Source organism: Colias croceus, chromosome 20 (genome assembly GCF_905220415.1).
Source record: "Colias croceus chromosome 20, ilColCroc2.1".
NCBI classification, from domain to species: Eukaryota; Metazoa; Arthropoda; class Insecta; order Lepidoptera; family Pieridae; genus Colias; species Colias croceus.
In genome coordinates this window covers 573,213-589,248 of record NC_059556.1, presented here as the reverse complement: position 1 = coordinate 589,248, position 16,036 = coordinate 573,213, and the positions used below count along the sequence as shown (strand labels likewise).

The following is a 16,036-nucleotide window of genomic DNA, read 5'->3' as shown; positions in this document are numbered from 1 at the left end:
ATTATGTTCAACTCTTCCTGCAGTTGCTTGGGGGTTAAAAAGTGTATGTTGTATTTCCCATTAAATATATTTGTAATAGTTTCTAATAGATAACCTTGAATGCTTTTTAGTTTAATTAAAATATTATTAACGATTAGCGCTGTCATCGTAAACTCGCTGATATAGGTGTTGTTTTGCATCTCCGACTGCAATACGCCCATTGCAATGTCGATTTCATTTAACTTTTTGGTAACGGTTTTATGATGATTTTGCATAACTGATTCAATTCTTTTGATAAGATTAAATTCCGCTTCTACAATGGAAGTTTGATTTTTCCATAAACTAGCCATGTGTCGCTGATTTACTTTAATTAATTCGATATCTTTCTCGTACTGTTCGGCAAAGTTACTATCGAGTATCCCAAACAACTGATTAGCGACGTAACCTACACCGTTGATAAGGCCGCGCCGTCTGCGCGCGTGCCCGTCCAGACGCTGATCTAGCAACAATCTATTGTAATGTTGTAGCTCGGAGTACTCGTGATTTAATTGATACATGACACCTTCGCAATGTGAATGTTGTTTTATCTTAACACAGATGGTTTCTAAGTATTCTAAATACTTGCGAGACGCCATGTCGCCATGCCAATACGGGTTCATGTCGTAGTAAACAATGAGTCTCCAGTCATCTGCTATTAAATGCATTTTTGCAATGTCGTCGAAAACTAAACTAGTATTATTTTGTAGCGGAGTGATAGTATATGAGGCGGTTGTGTTTGTAAATAATGTCATAAAAAATAGAAGAATTGTTGTTGCGACGGTTGCAAAATTGTATTTTTGATTTGTCCTTCTCGTGGTTGTATGATTGTTTGATACTGTTTCTTCTTGATGGACGGGTAAAATTGATAATTTTATGATAGGTCTTTTGATATATCCATTTTTAGTTTTTAATGTGACCACACGCACGTAGCCATCACTACCAGGATGCAACTCCACCACTCGCCCTAGAGGCCATTTTCCTGCGGGAAGATTGCTGTCATGAATGATTACAATGTCATTTAATTTGATATTATCTTTTGATTGTCTCCACTTGCTTCTCGTTGATAAATTTGTTAAATATTCATGTTGCCACCTCTTCCATATGTCTTGAAATATTTTTTGTGCTAAATGTAATCTTGTTCGTAGATCTCTTTCTGTTTCAAATATTGATAATACTGGACCGCTAGCTAGGAAATGTGATGGTGTCAAATAATCGAGCTCCTCTGAGTCTTCTGTTAAAGCACAAAGTGGCCTTGAATTTAAGCAAGCCTCCAGCTGAGCTAGTATTGTACTATATTCCTCGTATGTTAATCGTTGCTCGCCAACCACCCTCTTAAGGTGAAATTTGAGACTTTTGACGGCTGCTTCACTAAGACCGCTCGCTGAAGGCCAAGATGGGGCATTAAAATGCCATGTTATACCCATATCCGCCACCTCTGATTGAAATTGTGTGTTAAATATTTTAAGTATTTCATCGTATTCTTGTTGTAATATTTTATTTGCTCCTATAAAATTAGTGCCGTTATCACTGTAGATGTGACCAGGCTTACCCCTGCGAGCTGACATTCTACGCAGGGCTGATATAAAACTTGCACTTGATAAATCTGATACCAGTTCCAGGTGTACAGCCTTGGTGGCCATACAAGTAAATACTGCAATGTAACCTTTTGTTGTCTTGATACCTCTTCCAGCGCTTGATTTGATAAATACATGACCTGTATAGTCGACTCCCACATTGTAAAAGGATCTTGATGGGTTTACTCTAGCCGCTGGTAAATCTCCCATAATTTGATGATGCTTGCTGGGATTATGCCTCCTACATTTGATACACTGCCGTACTATCTTTTTAACAGCCCTATAGCCACCCATAATCCAATACTTCTGCCTTAAATATGATGATGTTAGCCTTGCACCTCCATGATAAGTAGATTGGTGTGCTTCATTAATTAATAATTCCGAGAGACGACTGTTATTCGGTATGATGATAGGATTTTTCATGTCAGGGTCAAGGGAAGCATGTCGCAGTCTTCCTCCTACTCTGATAATTTGTTGTTGATCGATATAAGGATTTAACTCACACAATTTACTTTTCCTATGTATATTATTACCACTTCTTAAATCTGATATTTCCTTTTCAAATGATAACTGTTGAATATTTCTGATAATAAGCAATGTTGCATGTTTCAATTCCTCCACTGATAAATAACTTTGATATTTCTTCTTGTTGTTGGTGAATCTACACATCCATGCAACAATTCGCACAGCCTTACGGAATGTGCTGTGTTTTGATAATATATCTATTATGATAGAATTATTTCGATGATTTGTTACCGTGGCGGTAACTTGTTTTGATACTTTCAACTCTTGATCTGTTGAATATGTGACCTTTTTTGTTTGATCACTAAATGTTGATAGCCACTTGGGGCCTTGCCACCACAAAGAATGATCCTTCAATTGTGATGCTGATAAACCTCGACTTGCACAGTCGGCAGGATTTTCTTCTGATTTGACATACCGCCAACAATCTGGAGGCATGACCTTTGTTATTTGCTGCACTCTGTTTGCCACGAACGTTTTCCATCTTGCTGCATTCCCTTGTAACCAACCTAAAACTACTGTACTGTCAGCCCATCCATACATTTTGATATCATTACATTTAAGGCATTCCTTAACCTTATTCATTAATTTTGATAAAAGTAATGCTCCACTCAGTTCTAATCTAGGCAATGTAACGACCTTGCTAGTCGGCACAAGTCTCGTTTTTCCAACCAATAATGTTATATTATGTGAATCTTCACCTTTATTTACTCGGCAATATATAACACATGCATAAGCTTTCATAGACGAGTCACAGAACCCATGTAACTCAATACTATGGCAATTACGGGTGTGAATCCAGCGTGGTAATTTTATATCTTTGATCATGCTAATATCATTTCTAACTTTGATCCATTCCTTATATATTTCTTCTGGTATTTGATCATCCCATTCTATATGCGCCGCCCACACTTGTTGAAAAATAATTTTTAATTTTGTTGATAACGGTGATAGCCATCCGATAGGGTCGAATAACTTTGATATATCTGATAAAAGCATTCTTTTTGTTATTTTTGATGATTTCAAGGGTTCTAGTTGCGAATGAAATGTAAAAATATCTTCTTCGGGATTCCACCCTAATCCTAAAGTTTTTGTTGTTTCTGATTGTTTAAAATTAAAATCACTAGAATTGTTATTGGATTCTTTTATATTTTGTGATAATTCCGTAGTATTTGATTTCCACTTACGTAAGTTAAAGCCACTTGATTGCAATAACTTAATTAAATCGCTTTGTAATATCTTAGCTTCCTCTATGGAATGACAACCGTGTATGACGTCATCCATATAAAATGAGTTCTCTAAGACTTCGATTGCGGAGCTATGTAAATAATTATTTCTCTCATCACTAGCCAGCTGTTTTAAGGTCATCATAGCTAGGAATGGAGCTGCTTTCGTACCATAAGTAACCGTCGTGAGTTGATATTCACGAATAGGGTCCGAATTAGAGTCCCGCCATACTATTTTTAATAAGTTCTGATCGTCTGGGTGTAGCCAAATTTGGCGAAACATTTTTTCTATGTCCGCTGTAAAAGCAAATTGATATTGTCTCCATTTAATGATTAAAGACTGTAAATCTTGCTGAAGATTCGGGCCTGTTTTCATAAGGTCATTCAAACTATATCCTGATGAAGTTTTACATGATGCATTGAAAACAACTCGAAATTTCGAATTTACGTCGCTATCTGTGCGCACGCAATGATGAGTATTGAAACACTCCGGCTTAGACGTATTAGAAGCCGGTATCATATGACCCATTGAATGATAATCTTGCATAAATAATTTATATTGTGTATGTATGTTATTGTTTTTGATAAATCTCTTTTCTAACGATTTAAATTGTGCTACAGCCTTGAATTTTGATTCACCTAATTTTTCCGAAAAATTGTTGTGCATTGGAAGACGGACCTCGTAACGGCCGTCTTCTCGCCTTGTTGTTGTATTTTTGTAGTAGTTGATACATTGCTGATCTTCGGTTGATAATTGCGACTCCTCAATGATATCCTCGATTTCCCAAAATTTTTGAATTTCTTCCAAATTATTGATGACGACGTTACATTGTAAAGTTTTCACGCTACCTATCAAAATCCAACCTAGCTGTGTGTTTTGTGCTATAGGCATATTATTGTTACCTTTACAAATCCCTTCCATAACAATTAATGAATAAATGTCTGCCCCCAATAGCAAGTCCACGGGGCGACTTACATTGAAGTCAGGATCGGCTAATTTGATATTATTGATATACGGCCAACTTGGCTTCGAAAAAGTGCTATTAGGCAGGTTATTAACTAGGTTTTTCATGATGTATGCTTCCGTTTCAAATTGAAAATTATTATTGATTGATGCACATGTGATTGATATGACTCCTTTGCAATTGCTCTCCTTGATACCTATACCTGATATTACACCACGACATTGTTGTCGAGGTTGTCCTAAAATTTGAGCGGCATGTTCTGTGATAAGTGAGGTTTGAGAACCTTGATCAATTAAAGCACGCATTTTGATAAATGATCCATCTTTTGCTTTTACTTTTAATATGGCTGTCGCTAAGATAATCTCTGATATGTCACGTTGCAACGAAACGTGTGAATTACTTTGCACCTGCGGCGACTCATGTTTCAGAAACTGTTTGCTTGCTGTTTTCGAAGAACTGTGATTTGATATCTCATACGCCTCGTGTAAAATGGTGTTATGCTTCTCATGGCATTTCACACATCTTTTTTCAGAAAAACATGGCTTACCATGATGTGAATAAAGACAATTTTTGCACACACCTAATCTTGTAACTGTGCAGCGTCTTGTAGGTGGTGTCATATTCAAAAACTTATTGCAGTAAAATAGACAATGCTCGTTGGTTTTACAGAGTTCGCATTTATAATGTTTCTGCGAACTAATATCTGCCTGTTTGCTATTTTGGTGGGAAATAAACGAACTTGTGGGAAAAGATTGCTTGTTGTAATTTTTGTTTAACTTATAAATTGGTTGATATGAATTCTTGATCTCAGGTTTCTTTTTTAATGATTCTAATGATGTAAATTTATTCTCCAAAAATGTTAAAAACTCATTTAATGTTGCTAATTCTCGAGGCTGTTTTAAGGCATTGATATATGCGTTATGCGTCTCGGAGTCCAATTTCTGGGCGATTAAATGTACGATTAATGGATCCCACGATCCTACGTCGACACCTAAGTTTTTGATAGCATTGATAGTTTCTATGGTCGTATCATGTATCCGTTTGATATGATTTAATGATGTTTGCTGAGCGACAGGTATATTTAATAAAATATCAATATGCGAACGGAAAATTAATGACTTGTTATTATAGCGATTATTGAGTATATCCCAGCATATTAAATAATTATCCGAGGTTATTGGTAGATGCTGAATGAGCCTTTCCGCTTCTCCTCTAACTTTTGTTTTCAAGAACTGCATTTTTTGCGCCGATGATAATGATGGATTTTCATGAATTGTTTCTTTAAATACATCTTTAAAAGAGCACCACTGATGATAGTTACCACTAAATACTGGTATTTCTATATGTGGTGTGGACTGTTCTCTGTGTGATATAGACCATAATTTTTTGTTAAGCGATTTGGTGATATTGTTATATTTCTGTTCGTATGATATAAAGGTATTCTCGTATTCCGAGTTTCTACCCCCAAGCTCACTGTCCAACTCCCAATGGAGAGAGTCTATTAGAGACCAGCGCGACTGTATCGATTTTAACAAATGATCAAATTCCCACTTTTCGTTAATATCATCTAAAATGATATTGGATATGGTATGATCAAAGGCTTTAAAGTAACTTATCTGTCTCCGAATCATTTCGTCCGTTTTGCTACTAATTTTTTGATCAGTTAGTACCTTAGAAGATGATTGAGAGGCGAAATCTTCGGCGTTAGACATGATAAATATATATATTTAAAGACTCACTGCTTGATACTGATACTTCCTTGATTCAATCCTCACTTGTGAACACTAGCACAACACTGATCACACACACAATTTGTCCACACGCGAGGTCCAAGGCTACGAAGGACCAAAAAGAGAGATCCTTATGATGATTAAATGATGATTTTTCTCTCGAAGGACCAAAAAGAGAGATGTATGGGCTGCTGAGTTGATATGATATGATATCCCATACACTCCTTTATTTGATAAGTTGATAGATTGATAGTTTGATAGGATGATGTAAAACCAGATATAGCTTTTGATCACTACTTTATTGTTGATTGATACTCTAAACTAATGATGATATAAATGATTAATGATATTTGATAGTTGATGATATTAATTGATAGTTGATAATGATATTGATAGATGATATAGCGCATACACCCCGAGCGCTTTACACGAGCCGCGAGCGCAGACTGACTGGGTGACGATGTTCTTGTCACCGTAATGAAATAGGATCGTGTAAAGCGCTGAGTCAGGATGTACGGCTAGCCCGTACAGGTGGTATAGAAGATATCAGACAAGTGATAACTGCGTTAAAAAACAACCGACTTCAAACTTGCACTTGCAACATTTACAAATACAGACAAAAATGCTCATAAAATAAAAACTACTAGGCCTACCCGAATAAAATTTTTGTGGGACCAACTCGACACCATCCCGCATCGAACAAAAAAAGAATCACGTAAATCGGTTCAGAAACCTCGGAGTAATCGGTGTACATACATAAAAAAAACATACCGGCCGAATTTATAACCTCCTCCTTTTTTTTGAAGTCGGTTAAAAATACAAGGTCAATTAATATTACGATAAGGTATCAAAAGGGCTAATAGGAATGGTTGAAATGGTATATTATTTTCATGTTCTAAAGACAAAAAATGACGTCTGGTATTTTGAGTTCCATGTAGAATCACCAACCAAGCATAAAAATCTACTTCTTTCCTAAATAAAAAACTTTATGAATGTCGCCAATAAAGAAGTTATATATATCGAATAATTGTATATTTTGAGGTTCAAAGATCTTTTAAACTTTTCATAAATGCTAACATAGTAATGTACAAACATTTCAGGTAGCAGAAAGAGAGATATCAGCGTTGAACAAGGACATGGATGAGGTGGAGAGCATGCGGAAGCAGCTCGCTGAGTTCTTCTGTGAGGATCCTGTTTCATTTAAACTGGAAGAGTGCTTTAAGGTAAATTATAAACATACAGTAATTTTTTTATAAACTTTTATAGATAGTTCATAGCTTAATAGGTGCTATTTATTACTTTCTCTTTCGATGTGTCCATTAAAATTGCGTCTTATTTCAAACAACCATTAGTATTGAAATAAAAATAACAGTACAGTAGTTAGTTAGGTACAAATTATAATAATTAGCATAAAGACATAGAAATTAGGCCACGCGATGTTCAGTTGAAAGCTTTAAAACGTATTTACAGATTCACGAATTAATTTTCTCATATCCGAGTCACCTATATGTGATTTTTTTAAATTGTTTCCTACAAGGTTTCAAATTCTTATTCTTATCTATACAAATATTATAAAGAGGAAAGGTTTGATTTTTTGTTTGTTTGTTTGTATGAATTGAATAGGCTCCGAAACTACTTGGCAGATTTGAAAAATTCTTTCACTGTTGGAAAGCTACATCATTTCTGAGTGACATAGGCTATATTTCATTTTCAAAAAAAATAGGCATCCTTACTAAAATTACGATAACGTAATCCAAGGTGTGAAAAAAATATCAAAAAACTACCTTACATCGCGTGCGCTGCGAAAACTGTTGATGATAGAACAAAATGATATACTACATTTTTTTAGAACACACCATTGTCTACAAAAAATCAGCGGCAGCATATCTCTAACTATTACAGTCATGTCACAATAAGCGTTTTTTTATTGAAAAAAAGAAATTAAAATACCACCGCTACAAAAAGCTCTTTATTTGTACCTTGGTATTAACCCTTATCAAAATAAATGATGTATTATTTAATATTATATAATATTTTAATAGCCATAAATATTACACTGTTTTTAGCTTTGTTGATTCTACACGTTGGGAAATGTAATACTTATAATAAATGCGAAAGTTTGTGAGGATGGATGTACCTACTCACTCTTTCACGCAAATACTACTGAAGATTACATTGAAATTTAGTATACATATATAGAGGGTAACTTGGATAAACATATATGTATATCCCGGAAATCCCACAGGAACGGGAACTATGCGGGTTTTTTTAAACGCGGGCGAAGCCGCGGGCGGAATGCTAGTGTTATATATAAACTAATATTATAAAGCTGAAGAGTTTGTTTGTTTATCCCGCTAATCTCAGGAACTAGTCCGATTTGAAAAATTCTTTCGGTGTTAGATAGCCCATTTATCGAGGAAGGCTATATACAAAATTATCATCACGCTAAGACCATCAGAAGCGGAACCAAGCGGATGAAACCGCGAAGCGTAGCTAGTTGTACAATAAAGAATTTGTCATACATTCATCATATATTTAACACACATAATTTCAAACTATAAATTTTCTATTCCTTATAAATTTATATTTATAAAGCATTTGAATGCCATAAAAACCAAAAAAATATAAATCCAACTACAGTGAAACTTGGTTAAGTGGGACCTGGATAAGAAACCTCCATAACTGGAACTCATGTTGAGGTCCCAACACTTTGGCACTGAATTACCTCTGTTAGTGGGACGAGGTAAACCTCTATATCTGGGATTTGTTCTTTCGATTTATCATCATAGTTACCTCTATAACTGAGACAGCGAGTAAATTTTATATGCATAAATCTCTGTAACTGAGATAACATGTTTGTTTACTCATTCTTATTCTACTTACAAATTCCACACGTAATTACAAGTACGTAAGTACATACAAATTTTGAGCTTCAATTACCTTCAGTTTTAGTTTCGCTTTACTATCATACAGATGTTTATTTGAAAAATGTCAAAACGAAAGCTACAATCGTTATCATTACGTGAAAAACTGAAGTTAATATCCGTTTATGAAACTGTATTCTCACCTCTATTAATGGAACCCTCTGTAAATGAGACAGATATTTATTTATACCTGTATATCTGAGACACTGGGTAAGTGGAATACCTCTATAAGTGAAACGACATTGCAGGTCCCTTGATGTCTCACTTAACCAGGTTTCACTGTATTATAAATCTATAAAATCCCCGCAGACGTTCGCGTCATTCTGCAGCAAGTTCCGCTCAGCCGTGCAGGACAACGAGCGGCGCCGCGCGCACGAGGAGCAGGCCGCGCTGCGACGGAGGGCCAGGGATGCCGCTGTTGCTAACAGGGTTAAGACTGGTGAGACAACTTATTGGAAGAACAAAGAAAGAAACATTTATTTATCAAGGACAGCACAACACACACACAACATACATAGACATAAAAACGTAAAAGTTAAAACACCACAACAAGAAATCATCATCATCATCATCATCAGCCCATATACGTTCCCACTGCTGGGACACGGGCCTCCTATGAGGGTACAGGCCATAATCCACCGCGCTGGCCAAATGCGGGTTGGCGGATGACACATGTCGTCGAACTTTTTTAATTCTTCGACATGTCGGTTTCCTCACGATGTTTTCCTTCACCGTTCGAGCAGTGGTGATGTTACAACATGCGCAGATAAATTGAAAAATCAATTTATTTCCTGCGCGCTCGCCTGGTCTCGAACCACGGACTTATCGATTCGAAGTCCGAGGTCTCACCACTGAGCCACCACTGCTCTCCAACAACAAGAAAGTAACAACAAAATAGGCAATCACTTAAATTAATAACATAAAAAAACACGTACAAAAAACAAAATGATAACTAACTATATATTTATTAAGCTGTGGTTTAGACGTGAAATTATAACAAACAGTCAAACAACACTCTTATTTATCAACTCATGTTTTTGTCTCGTCGCAGGCGATCAACTAAATGACTTTTTATCTAGTTCTAGTAAAACCTCTATATTTTTTTTTATTAATCATATATCATTTTATAGCAGGAGGCAGTATGTGCAGTACGCCGGTGTCCGAGTCCGAGTCGCTAATGGAGACTCTATTACTGGATATAAGGAACGGCCTAGGCAGACGGTCATTGAGAAAGCAGTCTAGGGATCCTTCTCCTTCACCAGGTATAATAATAAATAGTAAAAGTATGTCTTTAACTTACGGGTGAAATAAGTTGTTAATTTTAATAAATGCATTTGTGATTGTGATTGTATGATAAACTGACCAGATTTACACTAATCTAAAACTTTATAAAATTCATATCAACCCATGTTTCCTAGCCTTCAGTTATTATTTCATATCCTTGTATTGTGCAAACATGCAATCTAAGATTTTTTGCACACAAACTCTAACTATACGTTCATAAGGCAAAATTCTTTGCATACAAACTAAGATATTTAAAACAAGTGATAACTGCGTTAAGAACAACCGACTTCAAACTTGCACTTGCAACATTGACAAATACAGACAAAAATGCTCATAAAATAAAAACTACTGGGCCTATTCGAATAAAATTTTTATGGGACCAATTCGACACCATCCCGCATCGAACAAAAAAAGAATCACGTAAATCGGTTCAGAAACCTCGGAGTAATCGGTGTACATACATAAAAAAAAATCATACCGGCCGAATTGATAACCTCCTCCTTTTTTTTGAAGTCGGTTAAAAACTACCATGAAACGTCCTTCGTTTTTCCTTTATTCCAGATAAAGGGACTAAAACAACATCGATTTAGGCATTCTTAACATTTTCTCCTATTTCCCAGATGTGACCCCCACGGGTAGTTTGCGGAGACGCAGTAGAGCAAGTCCGGGGGAAGACGAGGAGGGTCTGTTAGAGTTCCTTCGCCACGCTTCGCCCGCGGCCGCTGATCTGCGCGAGCGAAGCGCTTGGGGTAGTTTGGGTTAGTAATTTTTACATCTTCTTCTTTAATATATATAAATCTCGTGTCACAATGTTTGTCCTCAATGGACTCCTAAACCACTTAACCGATTATAATAAAATTCCATGTGCAGTTTGATCCAACTTGAGAGATAGGATAGGTTCTATGCGGGGTTTTCTATGAAAACGCGGGCGAAGCCGCGGGCGGAAAGCTAGTTGATCATATAGATTTATGTATACGATGTATTCTGATTATGAAACATTTTATGTTTAAATGTTTTTTTGTTCGTATGCTGTGTTTTGTATTGAATTTTATTTATTTAGTGTGTCCAATATCTGAAAATGTGTCATTATAACTATAATTTGTTTTATCACTGTGTATAATAACATTTAATCATCCGACCCAATAATCACTCCGTCTCGGTCACTATCGTAAGACAAAAGAGACGGGATCGAATCCCGTCTCATCAAAGTATTTTTTTATCTCGAAATAATTTCTTAAAATCACTACTAAATATCTATACATAAGTATAATAAATCTGTAGAAGGGTCAATTCTGTACATTGAAAATATTGAAAAAATAAATAGCAGGGGGTGTTACTGGATCGATACCAAGCACAAATACGTGATTAAAAAATTTTTGTCTGTCTGTCTGTATGTTCAGGCATCACGTGAAAACTAACGGTTCGATTTCGATGAAACTTGGTATAATTATACCTTATTAACCTGGGCTTAAAATAGGATACTTTTTATCCCGGAAAAATACGTAGAAAAAAAAATCTTAATTTTTCCGCGCGGACGGAGTCGCGGGCGGAAGCTAGTGTAGTAATAAATATATAATGTTACTACCTTCAGACCGTTCCTGGTCCCGTCGTGGTGCAGTTCGTGCAAAGCTAGAGATCCCGGAGCGAGAGCGAGCCCCCTCGCCCCGCGCACCGCCCTCACCCGCACCGCAGGACACTAGTGATAAACCTAAGTATGCACTTGTTTTTTTATGTAATTATATTTAATCAAAATACAACAAGTTACATTGCCACTTAAATATTAAAGAAAATACCTAGATAATTTCATACATAACTAATTTGAAAAGTTTTTTGAACAGTACATTTACATCAAACGAGCGAATGCTCATTCCCACAATATCAATTAATTCTCTTGGTATAGGCGTTATTTTAATTGAATTTGACTGTATTTCATATCTTTTAATACTGTACTATAAGTTACTTTTAATGAAATATTTCATCAGACAGATAACCAACAACGTTTAAACAAGTTTAAACAAATAAGGGAATCGTAAAGAAGCATGATTATTTGTTTAACATTATTATTTACATATATAAAAAGACACTCCAGTTCAGTCCAGACACTGAAGTCCCAGCTAACAACGAAAACGTTGCCTCTTTCCTTACATTTACATTATTATATATCTATGTACCGTCTTTACTCTATGTAACCACAGAATACATAATATGTAGTAGCTAAACGCTACAGAACGGACACTCTCCGCCTCCCGCCAAAATTAAACACTTACCTCACCCCGCACGATCAGACATGTTATGGTACCCATTTCCCGCAAGGACGATATTTAATTTATAAGACGAATTTTATTATTTTGGATTTGTGATTATCGTTTTTCGTAGAAAATGGTTAAATATTGTGCTGTTTACGGATGTATTTCATCAGAAAGACGCGAATTTTTTTTTTACGCTAGTCACAAATGTGCCAACCATAAAGCGTTAACACACACATTTGCAGTCTCTACAGTGTGACTGTCAAAACCTAAGGTCAAAACAATAATTTTGTATGGAGTGTCCGGGGTGTGGTGTAACTAAAAATGAAATAACTTGCAGGGAATGGCGGCAAAAGATCGAGTCGTGGTTGCGCGCCAACAGCCAGGAAGAGAAACGCGACGCCGAGCTGCGCACGCGCCGACTCGCGCATCGACGCTCCTTGGAAAACGACTCCGGTAATTATTTGCTGTTTTTTTTTATATACAGTGTTATTTTTTGAATCCTTTAATTTTCATGCATACTTGTGTTATCTTTTTACATACTTTTAATATTTGTTGCGTGTGTGTATACAATATTTTTTTTTCTTTATCATACTATCTATATGTAGTATAAATAAATAAAATAAAAATAAATATCTTATAACAATATTATTAATTAACGTACAAAAATAACTGGACTCGCAAACATGCTCAAAATTGTCCAAAATAAAGGTCTGCCTACGCATTCATTTGACATAGTTTTTTCAAGCGATTCGAATTTGGACATTACTGCCACGAAATAAGGTTTTAATGAATGTGTGAATGAATGTTACACTCTGCTTATTCATTTTTGACTATCTTATAGGCAATTGTGAATGTTTTAATTTGTAGCATTTGAATGCCATAAAACCAAAAATATTAAATTCAATTGTGAATATTGTTTATAGTACTGTTAGTAAGGGTCTAGGTTCCATTCTAAGAAAATATATCCACATATAAGCGTTTGAATTTTACGTCTTTTTATAATTTGTTGCGTGTCTATATAAAACAAATCTTTCCTTCTTTCCATTCACATCCCAGATAGCGATAAATAATTCTATTTATACTATTTCTATTTATTTATTACTATTTATCTTGTATATTTGCATATTATACTATCTATTAACTGTATTTTGTATTTATAATATGAGTAGTTATATGGTTTAAATATAGTGTAATCACAGAGTGTAATTTATTTTCATTGCTGCACCACCTATTGTTTTTCACGTCTTTCTTATAATTAAAAATCCTACCCATATGTTCCCTGGTAGAAATCGCTTAGTAGTGATAAGGCCGCCTTTTTAGCTTTATAAAATATTGTCTGTTTTTTTTTACATGTATATACTTGGTGCTGAATAAAGTGTATTTATTTATTATTATATCTCTCTCCATAATACACGGGTATCGCCGTAAGGAAGATACCCGGTCCTTTGGAAGGCTTACGTGGGGACACAGGTCCAACACGCAGAGGCCCTTTAGAGAATTTATTTATTTATTTTATTTATTTATTTATTAACACTTTATTGTGCTGGCATACAAATAAATTCTTAAAATTAAAACTTAAAACTAGTCTAGCACAGAAGGCGGCCTTATCATTTAAGAGTGATCTCGTGATCGTGAATTTAATGTGTTGTGGGACACCAGCCGCAGCCTGCCCATGGCTGCACTATAGAGATACAGCCCTGGGCAGTCCGCGGCCAATGTAGGACTATTGCAGAAAATTATTATTAACATAATAATCATGGACGTATAAAAAAAGACGGACGCCGTATTACGAACAAACAACGTGAAGCCACCATAGTAAGCTAGCGATCGTGTAAAGACAATAAACACGCACACACTCTCACCATAGTAAGCTAGTCGGCCGCCATTACGTCGTGAACTACCGATTGATTAACTGCGTCACTGTTTCACAAAAAATATTTAAAATGCCGTCTTGCGTGGTTAAATGGTGTCGCAACAGTACAATTTTAAATAACAAAACACAAGGGATTACATTCCACAGGGAAGCAAGTTATTTCTTTTATGTTTTAATGACAAAATTATTACGGCAAAATTTATAGAAAAAAATACAGCCGCCATTGTCATCAGGACAGCTGTTGCCATGGCAACATGGCACACACACATGGATGTTTCGCCGCCATTACTAGGCTTCACTCAATGTTTAGGCGATATACCGTCCGTCTTTTTTTTATACGTCCATGATAATAATATAATACAATGTCAGAGAGCGAGCGCGGAGCGGCGCTGGACACGCTGCCGGAGAGCCGCGCGGAGTGGCGCCCCCACGTGCTGCGGGACACCGACGTCGTGCGGGCCATCGAGGCGGTCGAAGGTAATTAGTAGGATGTACTTTAAACAATATGTCATCTACACTAATATTATAAAGAGGAAAACTTTGTTTGTTTGATTGTACGAGGCGATATAAACGAAGGCTCATAAACTACTGGACCGATTTTAAAAATTCTTTCACCATTCGAAAGCTACATTATCCACAAGTAATAAAGGCTAGGTTTTATCAAGGAAATCCCACGGGAACGGGAACTATGCGGGTTTTTCTTTGACTGCGGGCGAAGCCGCGGGCGGAAATCTAGTCTATCTATTATTATTATTATTATCATAATGCTGCTTGCAGCCCGCGCACAACGCACCAGCTAGTTTTATTTTATTTATATACTATAAAGCTACACTACCACTCACTGACATCGGGTTTCTCGGAAACTACGGGGAAAGTTGGGGGGATTTCGACGTGATCGTGTAGAGGTGCTCCCAGTGACCACCGGAAAAATATAGCGATCTCGATCATCTTCGAAAACCAAGTGGACCCCTGGAGGTGCGCAAAAACGGTGGTACCTGGAGGGGGGGTGTCTGAACAAAAAATGCTCAGAACTGGTGGCGATTACCAGGGGAGGTGGAAAAATGGGGATTTTCGCGAAAACAAGATGGCCGCCGTACTTTGCCAAAATCGCCGTTTATGAATCCTTACGTCTCAAATTTGGCACACGTGTTCTGTTCGAGCCGGCGAATCGATCGGTGCCCCGTTCGAGTGGCTCCGGGCCCCAGTTTCCAACTTTCATACAACGTAAAATCCAACGGCCCGCGGAAACGGTGCGAGTTGGGTGGGGGGTCCCGGAACTAAAAATGATCACCACCCTGGGACGCTACCAGGGAGCCATAGTGGGTCGCTCGGTTTTGGAATTTTTCCATTTTTGGCGCAAGCATAAAAACGTAAATTTAGACGAGGTGGCGCGTCGCGGAAATACACTCACACCATGTTCGTACTCGCCCAGCTCCCAGGATATCCAGAAAAATCCGAAATCTTAAACTTTCCCACATCTCGCGAAGACGGTCAACGGCCCGCGCAAACGGTAGCAGCTGCATCTGGGGTGCTCAAACTAAACTTGTAGTAGACCTCGAGCAATTACCACAGATAGTGAAAAAAATTCAAAATGGCGGAAAAAATGGCCGCCGCCATACAAATTCTAAAACGGCCATCGCTGGTCCGATCACGCTGAAACTTGGCACAGGG

The 16,036-nt window shown here is 36.8% G+C and overlaps 1 protein-coding gene across 2 annotated transcripts in view; it reads left to right on the top strand.

The window, feature by feature from the left end:
- LOC123700941 (inverted formin-2) overlaps window positions 1-16,036 on the top strand; it is a 90,899-nt gene that overhangs the window by 67,025 nt on the left and 7,838 nt on the right. For both annotated transcript variants that reach the window (XM_045648322.1, XM_045648321.1), the window contains 7 exons: window positions 7,136-7,258; window positions 9,269-9,398; window positions 10,090-10,221; window positions 10,864-11,001; window positions 11,835-11,955; window positions 12,830-12,945; window positions 14,735-14,842. In XM_045648322.1, the coding sequence (XP_045504278.1) occupies window positions 7,136-7,258; window positions 9,269-9,398; window positions 10,090-10,221; window positions 10,864-11,001; window positions 11,835-11,955; window positions 12,830-12,945; window positions 14,735-14,842 (868 nt within the window). The remainder of the gene's footprint in view (window positions 1-7,135; window positions 7,259-9,268; window positions 9,399-10,089; window positions 10,222-10,863; window positions 11,002-11,834; window positions 11,956-12,829; window positions 12,946-14,734; window positions 14,843-16,036) is intronic.